A 12,919-nucleotide genomic window follows, 5' to 3' on the forward strand; every position below is an offset into this window, starting at 1 on the left:
GTTTCGCTTTCTGATGAGAACACAAAGCACAACTTTTTTAATTAAATTATATTTTAAAGCGTAATAATTCAGAATATTTTTGGTTTATTTACAATTAAGACACAAGAGTGCATCATCCATCAAATCAACTTACCTATCAACTTCTTCGCATCTTCTCATAGCTATTTCTCGTTTTTTTATCGCATTATCGTTACCGTTTAATCGAGCTAACTGATTTGGACGAAAAGCTCGATCACAAACAAAACAAGGCATTTGATTTCTATTTGCCATTTTAGTCAATATTAAATATTCAATATAGAGAAAGTGCGGGTATTGTATAATAGTGAGATAATGTGGATTTTTCTATTTTGTCAAGTATCGCATCCGAACGAATAGCAGTGAAATTATTAGTTGCTGCACATTACATGTGATTAAAAAGTGAATTTTTAATGAAAATATTTTGAATTGTTACGCTTTAAAATATAGTTTAATTAAAAAAGTTGTGCTTTGTGTTCTTAACAGAAAGTGAAACATAATCGAATGGTACACTTAGTTGTCAATATATCATATATTGAAACATGTGTTTCACATATTAGGTGTGTGAATTAATTCGGTCCGTTTTTTCTTCCAAAAAGGACTTTATAATGAAAAAACATGAAAAAGTACACTAATCAAAGTATTTGCCATTGTTTCTATTATATTTTCCCGTCTGTCTGGCAGTTGTTGCATTCCGTGACGGAAAAACGACTCGTCCTTCGAAGCGATCCATGCATTGAGCCATTTCTCTATTTCTTCATAATTGTTGAAGTGCTGGTCCGAAAGCCCATGTGCCATCGATCTGAACAAGTGATAATCGGATGGAGCAATGTTAGGTGAATGCGGCGGATGAGGTAAAACGTCCCAGCTAAGTGCTTCCAAGGTGGCCTTCACAATCTTTTCAACATGTGGCCAAGCGTTATCGTGCTGGAAGATCACTTTATCGTGTCTCTTTCCATATTCCGGCCGCTTATTCTTCAATGCGTTATTTAAACGGATCAATTGTTGTTGGTAAAGTTCGGCAGTGATGATTTGGCTCTGTTTTAATAGTTCATGATACACTACACCCTTCTGGTCCCACCATATATAGAGCATTACTTTCTTGCCGTGAATATCCCGCTTTGATATCGATGTGGATGGTTTTCCTGGGTCGCTAATGGATTTCCTTCGTTTGGGATTATCGAAATATATCCACTTTTCGTCTCCAGTTACAATACGATGCAAAAAACCTTTTCTTTTTTGCCTGGCAAGCAGACATGGCTTTTCGCCTCTCGATGTCTCTCTTTCTTTCAGTTCGTATGACACCCATCTTCCTTCTTTGTAAATCCCCTTTCCCAAACGCTGCCAAACGCACAGAAATTGTTGATTGATCAACATTCAACAATTGCGCGAGCTCATGTTACGATTGACATGGATCTTCATCGATTAGCGCCTGTAATTCCTCGTCCTCGAATTTCTTCGGCTGACCTGGACGAGGTTTGTCATCGACACTGAAATCATCACTTTTGAAACGTCGAAACTATTCTCCGCATGATTTATCGGTGGGAGCACTTTCACCATAAGCTTCTACGAGCATTCGATGAGCTTCAGCGGCTGTTTTCTTTAAATGAAAACAGAAAATGAGAACTTCCCGGAAATGATGCTTTTTTGGCTCGAATTTCGACATTTTCGAATCAGATAAACACGATGTTATTGTTACAAACCCAAACGTTTATTAACTGAATATTATTGGCAGATATCAAAACTAAAAAAATAAAGCTTTTTGCAGACATTAGAGGTTAGAAAATTACATAGTACAGCAATTGACCGCCAAATGGACCGAATTAATTCACACACCTAATAGAAAATGAAAGTATCACTGAAATCTCTGAAATGAAGACATCATCTTCAAGTTAATGTCACTTTTATAGTTTTTATTTTTAAATATATACAGGAAAAAGTTTTTAGATGTAAATCAAAGTAGGAATACATCTTACTCGTTGAAAATAAGAAACTGTGATATTAAATACTTTTGACATTTAACGCCTCGTAGAAGTCAAATGATCAATTATTAGGAGTTGTGCCAATAAGAACTTTCTATCATAGAGACAAGATCTACAACATATCAAATATTCAGCCAATTCCACCGAAATCCAATTTACATAAAGAATTGTGCGGCGTTCTTTAATAATTATGCATTTTTTGGCACTATAATTGAATCAACTATTTTAAATATTATGTTAGAGAATTTTTTTTATACGAGATATAAAAATTACAGAGCGAGGGACTAAGAAATCTCTTTTCACTCATATTTAAATTACTTTTGTAACTTTTTATACTATTAATTGATTAAATCTGCCATTCTAAATTTCAAAATTTTTGCATAAAAAAGAATCACTGACACTGAAAACCTTGTACAGATAAATAAATTAAAATCATTATTAAATAAATTAAAATCACTAATAAATGTCCTTATGTTTAAGAATAAGGCCAAAATTGCATTTTGGTCGTTTTTATTGACTTTTTGGTCTACTGTGTAATGCCATGATACGATATTAAAACAAAAATATCAATACCTTCCAATTTTGGAATATCGAATCAATTATTATATTTGACCGTTGGATATATGTATGAGTATCATATAACACGTTACAAATACGCAAATGCTACAAATATTAATGATCATACGAATGACCAATAATAAATCGAGAATACATTCGATGGCTCAATCATATTTATGGTACATACTGACAAAAGGAATAAGAGTTTGAACTTCTTCAACAATACTTGTCAAAGTCCATATTGATAAGCATATCGCGTGAACAACGCATGAAGGAAACCTGATTATTGCTAATAAACTCAATATAGACTGAAAAGCGTACTCTGTCTTTGTTCTTTTCTTTTTTGTTCTTTAATGTAAGGGAATAGACAAAAACGATTAGTAAAGAATTTACATCACGATCGTGAGTAATACAAGACTTAAATTGTGTAAATTGCAATAAAACGTTAATTAACGACTCTCAATTGGTATATTGAAGGATAAGATGAAAAAATGTGAGTGTCTTGACACAATGAAGAGTTCGTCTTTTCTACATTTAACCTCAAGGTTTTGCTATTTTCCTTCAGTAGACTAATAATAATTGGTATTTTTTGTAACCGTGAAATATTTATTGTATACTGTACTAACTACAACAATGGAATTTATCTTGTCGTTTATATGTAACTGCATATTATGTATATTTGTAACTGCATTTTTCTATAATCAATAAGGGCAATAATAATAATGCAATGGTATGTATTGCAATATATTATTCAAATTTTTACATCTTTGTTATATTTCATTTAAGAAATCGTTCATCATGGATCACTTTATATTTATATAAATAGATTTGATTTATGTAGATATAAAATAAAATGCTGTTATCGCTGTCAAACATGTGTGATATCAGTATTTCACGAAAATTAGTGCATCATATGTCACACATGACACACATAGTGAATGTATTAAATGAATGTATTAATATTATTTTTGCTAAATATATAGATTTTTCTTGCGTCTATAATTGCAACTTTGTAAAGAATTATAATGTTTATTAACAAGAAATACGTCATATAAAAAAGGTAAAAATAGTAAAAATTATCAAAAATATCTTTGGTATTGATCAAATTTATCGATATCAATAATTTCTTTAAAGACATTCATTTATTTAAATACAAAATATTTTGCTATGAGTGTAATATCACGTTGTCAATATTATGCTGTCACATATTAATGAATATAATATGAACTTGAAATTGTTGTCCATAACTTATTGACAACTTATTTAAATTCATGTTCTTTGATGTCTTGGAAATGTAATTGACTTTCATTGAATATAAAGTTATATTCATTGTGAAACTAACTGAACACTTCCCATCGTTCGTTGTCTGATAAGTTACATTCGCGAGAATGTTTTGTTATTTCAACTCATGTTAACGTATAGACTTAAAGATTTATCTGTGTTATGCAGGTCAGGTCATTTGGATCGCTGACGTAATTAAGATACTTATTTCGTAGTTTCTAACCAATTAAATTGTCGATTCTGTTCCGCTATATATATATATATATATATAAACACATCCGGGCAACTCCTATATTTAAGATTACTGTAAGTTCATTTGATATTAAATGACTAATAATACATATATTTACAACATTTTAAGATGAATTAAATATAATCTTTAATTATAAAATAGGGCTCTGAAAGAAAACGGAAGGGAGAGGGAGAGGGGGAAAGAAAGAGGGAGGAAGGGAGAAGGAAGAAGGAGAGAGAGAGAGAGAGAGAGAGAAAGAGAGAGAGAGAGAGAGAGAGAGAGAGAGAGAGAGAGAGAGAAGCGATATCTTCGTTTTTTCTGTTTCAACTGCATATTGTTTGGGACAGTGGAACAGCCTTCTTCGAAAATAAATGACAATTAACAATTTTTATGAACTATTTTCCATGAATCAAGATCATTTAAAAATGAATCAAAATTGCAAATTCATTAAAAAATGTTTTTTTTTGTTACTGCAAACATAGTAGCACTTTTGAATTAGAATATCCAATACTTGTCCTATATGTATAGGAATCAATGCATGTCGTGTTGCATTGCCATGAGAAACGAAAATTACTATTGCCCTTGTATCAACGTATAGAACTATGATCGACGATGATGAAATAAAGCTCGCGCAATAATGATAAGAAAAGTCAAGTCACATCAATTGGTAAAATTGCACGTAATGCTCTTTTCCACACGTTTATTCGAAACATAAATTTATTTCAAACATAATCAGAAACATCATTTGTGTAACTATCGATAAGTAGATCGAAAGTGTATTATTACTGAATTATCGAGTATTTCTCTATAACAAAATTTATGCGGTGCAATGTGTTGCTACTGCAAGCAGCACTTAACATAATTGGAATATTTGTCAATACTTTATATAATTGGAAGATCGATTACAAACGGTCAACTGAAGTGAAAAAACAATAGTAAAAACCGATATAAAACTATGGATTTTGATCACTTGAAATATTTCAAAGCACATTATTTGCACAACATTCATTCATATCACAAATCGTAATTACATAATTTTTCAATAATTTCGGTTACGATGAATATCGCTAATGTAATACTATTGTTTTATGTATTACTTTTAATGAAAAGTATATTAATAAATATTGGTGATGATAAAATATTACTATGCTCACGAAATATTACCATAAAACTTCTTTGTCGATCTTAAGTAGGCAATTGAGATACCTTTTGAAGCACAACCAACGACAATATAATCGAGAATGTACTTATATTGATTAAACCGAGTTTCCTCATCGGATTCACACTAAATTTTCATTCATTGTACTTAAGAACAAACGAGATACTTTAACAATTTAACAAATATTTATTTACAATTTACAAACCATGTACAAATGGTTATTTTCAAAAATATGTTCCACATAGATTATTAACAATCTTTAAAGCTTGGTATAACTTAAACATTATTAAAATTAAAACTATAAAATAATAAATCAATGATTTTGCAAGGTAAGTTGAAACTTTGAAAATATAAGCTAGTCGTTAGAACAAAAATTTCTACATTAATTTATCTATTTTCATTACGTGCACGAACTCTCATCCACAGTGAATTAATACATTTAATATAATAATATATATTTCAATGATAATTCAGTAATAACATATAAATTCAATGATAACGCTTTTCTATGCTTGTTAAAATGATCTTTCCTATGATTAGTGTTATCTATAAAATATATTACAAAATCATAAAAATATTTACAACATTGCTAAAAATGATGGGAAATAAAAACAACCAAAGATAGTCAAAAGGTAACTCATGGCAAATATATATTTTAGAAGAATAATGGATGGTTTATTAACGTTTTCCGTAATATATAGCAAAGAAAAGAAACAACATGTCGACATCACCATAATCATTAAAAGCACTTTCTTCGAATCGAAGGAGCATTGACCATTGCTTGTTAACTATCATCAAATTTTTGCATATTGTTACTGATAATACAGTGAATACTTGGATTGTGCAAATTGGCGTCAAAACAAGAAGTTGAATTGGATTGATAAGTTTAGTAGAAAAGTAGAAAAAAAACTTCAATCTCTCAAAGTACGGAAATGCGAGATCTGTAATATTGTTATAAAATTTCGAGGAATTTATGCAAAAGAAGAATAAGGGGATTTTGAAAGAACATGTATCTTAAATTTGTTTCGAGATTAATTAATGTTATAATTAATATATACGTTATATAATTTTGTACAATATAGTATATACATATATAAATATATATACATATGTATATATATATAAATTTTTTTTCTATAACCTACTGTATATGAGACTTCATAATTTATAATACTAACATTATATATTGTACATAATAGTAATTACTTTATTCATATATGTAAATTATCTATTATTTGTTTCATTAGGATTGTCAACAATAATATATAAATAAATAATAATACGAAATTATACTAAACTGATCATATATAAAATTATCTTATAACATATAAACAATTTTCTTCGTGCATAAATCCGAAAACAACTCTAACAAAAAGATACAATGTGTCACGTATCTACTAAATATACCATTTTTTCTTCTCTCTTTCTGTCCCTTTTTTCCTAATTATAGATAATTTCAGTTTTAATTATAAAAACCTAAAATATATCCCACTAACGTAAAAGCATTGGTTACTATAGATATTTATTTCACCAAGAAGATTGAAAGATATTGATAAACCACGTTGTAGCTAATTTATTATTTATTATTTATAAGCTATAAATATATATCTTTGCTTTTTTTCATTTTTGTCTAAGTATAAATGGAAGATACCCATAGCATAAAGAAACTGATGATAATTTAATTTCGTAATGTTATTTGATATCCTAGAGAAAATAATAATTATTGTTGATCAATCGATTATTTAATCGAAATAAGCACAAAATCATATAACTATATATAATGTCAAACACAAAATACTATGAACATAATCCAAATAACTTCTCATTACCTTTTGAATTATTCGAATTCGAATTATTGACACAAATTATCATCTCATAAATCGCACACAATCAAAATTACCTGAGATTGAAGAAGTAACAGAGCACTCCACAAAAAAGAAAAATCTCGACGAGGCCGTCCATTTCCAATTTCTCGAGGTTTCTTTTTTTTTGCAATTTGACGAGGAATGACAAAATTCTCGTCCTATGACATCAAATCAGGTGTTGCTTATTGTCATAATCGTTCTCATGGTCGACAAATGAATAATATCAGCGTCACAGCAGGATTACGATCGTTGTAAGTGACGAAATGTGTAGCAAGTCGCGGATTGCTAACGCGAGACAGATGCTATCGATCACGCGGTAGAGATCCATGGATCGTTTTTGATCACGCGAGGAAGAGAGAAGGGGTGGTAAGGAAGGGGGAGGAAAGTTAAAGAGGATCAAATATCTTGAATTCTCAATAAAACTATATATTACGATCCGATGTCGTCAACTGCTGTTGACTTTTTACCGAAACACATTAAATAACTACCAGCAAGCTACATTCCGCCGCCACTGCACCACTGCCACTGCCACTACCGCTGCCACTGCTGTTACCGTCAACGTCACCGCCGCCACTGTAGCCACTGCCGAAGACAGTTCACTGACTTACTGATTCTACGACTCTGGTGGTGTGCGCCGGTGCGTGCATACAGTGCGTGCATTCGAATGAATTTTAAATGTATGCTATAAAGAACGGAGGGTGTTCTATTCATATTAACGAGTGACCTTTTGAATAAAGATCGAAACAACGTGGAGCATGTGATTTCATCGTACAAATTTTTCGGAAAATTCGCTTCTGATTGAATCAGTCACTTTAGATTTTGAATTCTTGACATTAACAGAAATATGCAATATAATATTTAAAAACTAATTGGAATACATTTAATAAAAATTTAATATAAATCTTAAGAAAAAGCTTTTAAGAAAGTAAATTAATAATTAAAAATAAAAAAACTATGCTATATTTTAGAAATAAATTTATCTAAAAACAAATATTTAGAACAAAAGTACCAAGATACTCATATAATATTAAAAACAGGGGAAATTATTGAAAACTGTCACATGATTAATTTGAATTAATTTTTGAATGTTTTGAATGTTTCTTCAATTAAAAAATAATGAAGAATATTCTCAAAAATACACAATTTATCAATCTACTTTTTTATTTAGGTCGCTTAAAAAAACAACAAATATTTGAGCATTATCCATAAAAACTTGCTGAGTAATTGGTTTGTTTCTTTTTTCTCCAACTAAAAAGTAACGATTTAAAATATTATTGGTTTTATTAATAGCTAGCTATATGCTGAAATATCTTCGGGTAAGAAATTGAAGAAAAATTTAATATCGAGTCTCAAAAACTTGTATATCCAAATTGCGTTAGAATAAATAAAAAATTTTTAAATATATTAATCCTTGCTGTAAGATATTGAAATTCTTCCAGAGATTTTTAATAAATATTTTTGTATATAGCTTTCTGTGATAAAAATGACGTATGAGAAAATACATAATTATTAATATAATTAAGATGAATGAGAATTGCTGTTGCATTTTGACCGATATTTTACATAATATTATAATTTACTTATTATAATAGTTACATATATGCATTCAGAATAAGAGAGGTCCCCCTTATAACTACCAACATTTATAAGGGTTTCTATTTACACATTCTCTCTCTCTCTCTCTCTCTGTCTTTCTTTGCTTGCTAGCAATAATTTATGTCTTACTTTTTATGATTTTAAAACGTTAATTTATCTTTATTTTAATGTTTTTGACTTTCGCAATGCAGAGAATGTTTGATCTGACTTCCAGATTCCAGACTTCCCGATTCTGCGCCCATCATCGATTTGTTTCTGTTCTACCTAATATTATCAATGTTAAACAAAACATTTCCCAATTTTGCTAAGTTATGGTCATGCAAAACGCTTTTTCGCTGCGCTGTTACTCAAATAATTAACATATGACAATTGTACAATTGTGTCTGAATGTACAGTATGTACATTCGGCCACAAAATGATTTATTTTTCCTAAAAAAATACAGTACTCTAAATAAACAAATAAAAAGCATTACTAACGAGTTTACATAGTAATCTCTTATAACAAGAATCGAAGTGACAATATATATGACATGCAACATTGCAACTGCAACAAAGAATTCAAGAACTATTAATATTTTTATTAAATTCTTATTTATCAAATAAAAGGATAAAAAGAGTTAATATATTTATCATATATTGTTATTTCAGCTTCGGTCACAACCAATTACTACACTAACGTATCAACAGCATCTTTTAGTTATAACGACTTAACGTGTAGCAATTTCATTGAAAAAAAATATAAACCTTTTTATGGTCAAATATACACTTTATGGATGAGCTTTCAATACAATCTGCGCACATCAAATTTTTGAGATCCAATAGCAAGTTTTCTCTGAATTTCTTAACTGAAATTTCAATGTATAACGATTAATATAATACAACCAATCAAATAAAATTATTTGCAATTGACAATAAAAGACAAATCGATTATTCAACAACTTTTTTATAAATATTCTTCAAATATTTTTTACTGTTCCTTTTAAGTATCCTAAATATACAAAAAACCACAGATTAAAAAGTATTTATGTATAAGAATATATCTCATTAACTTTTAAATAAAGAAAAGATTTTTATTTGTTTGATAATTTTTAATAATTTCCGTTTTTAATGAATATTTTAATCAATATTGTATGAAAATCTCTTAGTACTTTCTTCTGAACCTATTTTTTTTGCAAAATTAATTTTTTAGATAACATATGTTTAATGTTTTATATACACTTTTAATAATTATTTTTTTTTACATTCATAAAATCTCTTTATTAGACTCTATTATTAAATTTTCATTAAATGTATTCCAATTAATTTCAAAGCATTTTAATGCATATAACTTGATATGTTTTTATATATTAGGTATGTGAATTAATTCGGTCCATTTTTCCTTCCAAAAAAGACTTTAGTATGAAAAATATGAAAAAGTACACTAATCAAAGTATTTGCCATCGCTTGCTATTATTTTTTCCCATCTGTCTGGCAATTGTTGCATTCCGTAACGGAAAAACGACTCGTCTTTCGAAGCGATCCATGCATTAAGCCATTTCTCTATTTCTTCATAACTGTCGAAGTGCTGGTCCGAAAGCCCATGTGCCATCGATCTAAACAAGTGATAATCGGATGGAGCAATGTCTGGTGAATGGCAGCGGGTGAGGCAAAACGTCCCAGCCAAGTGCTTCCAAGGTGGCCTTCACAATCTTTTCAACATGTGGCCGAGCGTTATCGTGCTGGAAGATCACTTTATCGTGTCTCTTTCCATATTCCGGCCGCTTATTCTTCAATGCGTTGTTTAAACGGATCAATTGTTGTTGGTAAAGTTCGGCAGTGATGATTTGGCTCTGTTTTAATAGTTCATGATACACTACACCCTTCTGGTCCCACCATATATAGAGCATTACTTTCTTGCCGTGAATATTCCGCTTTGATATCGATGTGGATGGTTTTCCTGGATCGCTAATGGATTTCCTTCGTTTGGGATTATCGAAATATATCCACTTTTCGTCTCCAGTTACAATACGATGCAAAAAACCTTTTCTTTTTTGCCTGGCAAGCAGACATGGCTTTTCGCCTCTCGATGTCTCTCTTTCTTTCAGTTCGTATGACACCCATCTTCCTTCTTTGTAAATCCCCTTTCCCATGGCTGCCAAACGCACAGAAATTGTTGATTGATCAACATTCAACAATTGCGCGAGCTCATGTTACGATTGACATGGATCTTCATCGATTAGCGCCTGTAATTCCTCGTCCTCGAATTTCTTCGGCTGACCTGGACGAGGTTTGTCATCGACACTGAAATCATCACTTTTGAAACGTCGAAACTATTCTCCGCATGATTTATCGATGGGAGCACTTTCACCATAAGCTTCTACGAGCATTCGATGAGCTTCAGCGGCTGTTTTCTTCAAATGAAAATAGAAAATGAGAACTTCCCGGAAATGATGCTTTTTGGTTCGAATTTCGACATTGTCGAATCAGATAAACACGATGTTATTGTTATAAACCCAAACGTTTATCAACTGAATTGGCAGATATCAAAACTAAAAAATAAAGCCTTTTGCAAATATTAGAGGTTAGAAAATTATATAGTATAGCAATTGACCGCCGGATGGACCGAATTAATCCACACACCTAATACTTGCATATATAAAATCTTATGTTTATAAATTGCATATTTTGAATTGCGTATGAATCATATTTGGCTACATTTTGGACAGACCACTCCCGATTGGGATGGAATTTTTTAAGTCAATTTTCAGGGATTAAGTCATATTAAAGTTATCATTAAGGTCTTAACTATAACTTTTAAATAGTTTAAAACAGGAAGAAAGTAGTGTTAACTTTAGTGCGTCCTCGGCTCCACAACGGCCAAATGAAAAACACCCTTTTAGCTGGTTTTAGTTGGTAAGAGTCTGACATAACTCCCGCCCTCTCCTAAAGGGGCGGGAGTATCCATGAGAATTATTCCTCTGAACAAAAACAAAGTTTAAAAATATAATATTATAAAAGTGAATAGTTTTAAAATATTTTTATCTTTGCTTACTCTTCATCATATATATTGGGTTGTTGGAAAAGACGTTGGAAAAGACGTCATGACGTATTCTTTCTATGTTTTTCAAAGGTCATTTGTTTATATGAAGAACAAAGATTAATCAATGATATATTGCCTGTTTTGTTCCATGACCTTTTGCCATCTTTCAGTGAGCTTCATAATTCCTCATTCATAGAAGGACTTGTCTTTATCAGCGAAAAACTGAACAAGGTGCTGATTTACAGTCTCATTTGAATTTAACATTATATCACGTTATTTAATGTCACATCCAAGTTTCAATAATTTTTCACAGGTGATCAAACTTGTATGTGGTCTCGCGTTGTCGTGATGGAACACAACTCCTTTACGATTAACGAGCTCTTAACGTTTCTGGATGATGGATTCGTTCAAACTATTCAATTATACACATTCGAATTAATTGTTTGGTTCCTTGGTAAGAGCTCGAAAAACACGACACCTTTAAAATCCCACCACAAAATCACTGAGAGCATAACCTTCCTCTGATAAACGTCTGCTTTCGATGTCGTTTGAGACGAATCATCATGTCGGGACCAAAACCGTTTGCGCTCCACATTATTGTAAACAATCCATTTCTCATCACCAGTTACTTCAAGAAAGGATCGTTTTCCTCATGTTTAATGAGCATATCGCAGATGTTTATACGCGCCGTCAAATGAACTACTATAAATTCATAAGCAATCCAAATATCAAGCTTGCTTACGTATCCCAGCTACTTCAAGTGGTCGTGAACGCTTGAATGATGGATGTTTAATGTTTCTGCAATCTCTCGTGTCGTGTAACGTGGGTTTGACTCGATCAATGCCTTTATTTTGTCATCAACCTCGGTGGGCTTTCCTGACCGAGGAACGTCGTTGAGATCAAAATCAGCAGCACGGAATTACGTGAACTATCGTTAGCACTGACGTTCTTGGACAGCGTTGTTACCGTAAACTTTACACAATTTGTGACAAGTTTGACGCGCGTTCTTCCCTTTACGGAAATAAAACAGTAAAATATGGAAAAAATGCAGTTTGGTCTTACATCTTCAACTTGTTTTAAAATCTCCAAAATTCAACCAAATCGCTCAATTTTTTTTTCTAGGTTGAAGCTAAGATTGTCAGCTGTCAAATGATATAGCAATAGCATAGATGCGAATGACCCTAGTACTTCCAAAAATGAATTAGCGTCATC

General features: G+C 31.1%; 1 protein-coding gene across 3 annotated transcripts in view; it reads right to left on the reverse strand.

The window, feature by feature from the left end:
* mino (glycerol-3-phosphate acyltransferase mino) overlaps positions 1-12,919 on the reverse strand; it is a 59,274-nt gene that overhangs the window by 35,895 nt on the left and 10,460 nt on the right. The window contains exon 1 of one of the 3 annotated variants that reach the window (XM_025305900.1): positions 7,581-7,663. The exons of 1 other annotated variant lie outside the window; for it this stretch is intronic. Coding sequence is in view for 1 of the 2 variants with exons in the window: in XM_011142536.3 (XP_011140838.1) it covers positions 7,128-7,189 (62 nt within the window). In the remaining variant the exon portion in view is untranslated. Of the gene's footprint in view, positions 1-7,127; positions 7,559-7,580; positions 7,664-12,919 lie in introns of those variants that run through there. One more of the 3 variants, XM_011142536.3, reaches the window with a different exon arrangement.

The sequence above is a fragment of the Harpegnathos saltator genome, unplaced genomic scaffold (genome assembly GCF_003227715.2).
Source record: "Harpegnathos saltator strain DR-91 unplaced genomic scaffold, Hsal_v8.6 scaffold720, whole genome shotgun sequence".
In the NCBI taxonomy this organism is placed as follows: Eukaryota; Metazoa; Arthropoda; class Insecta; order Hymenoptera; family Formicidae; genus Harpegnathos; species Harpegnathos saltator.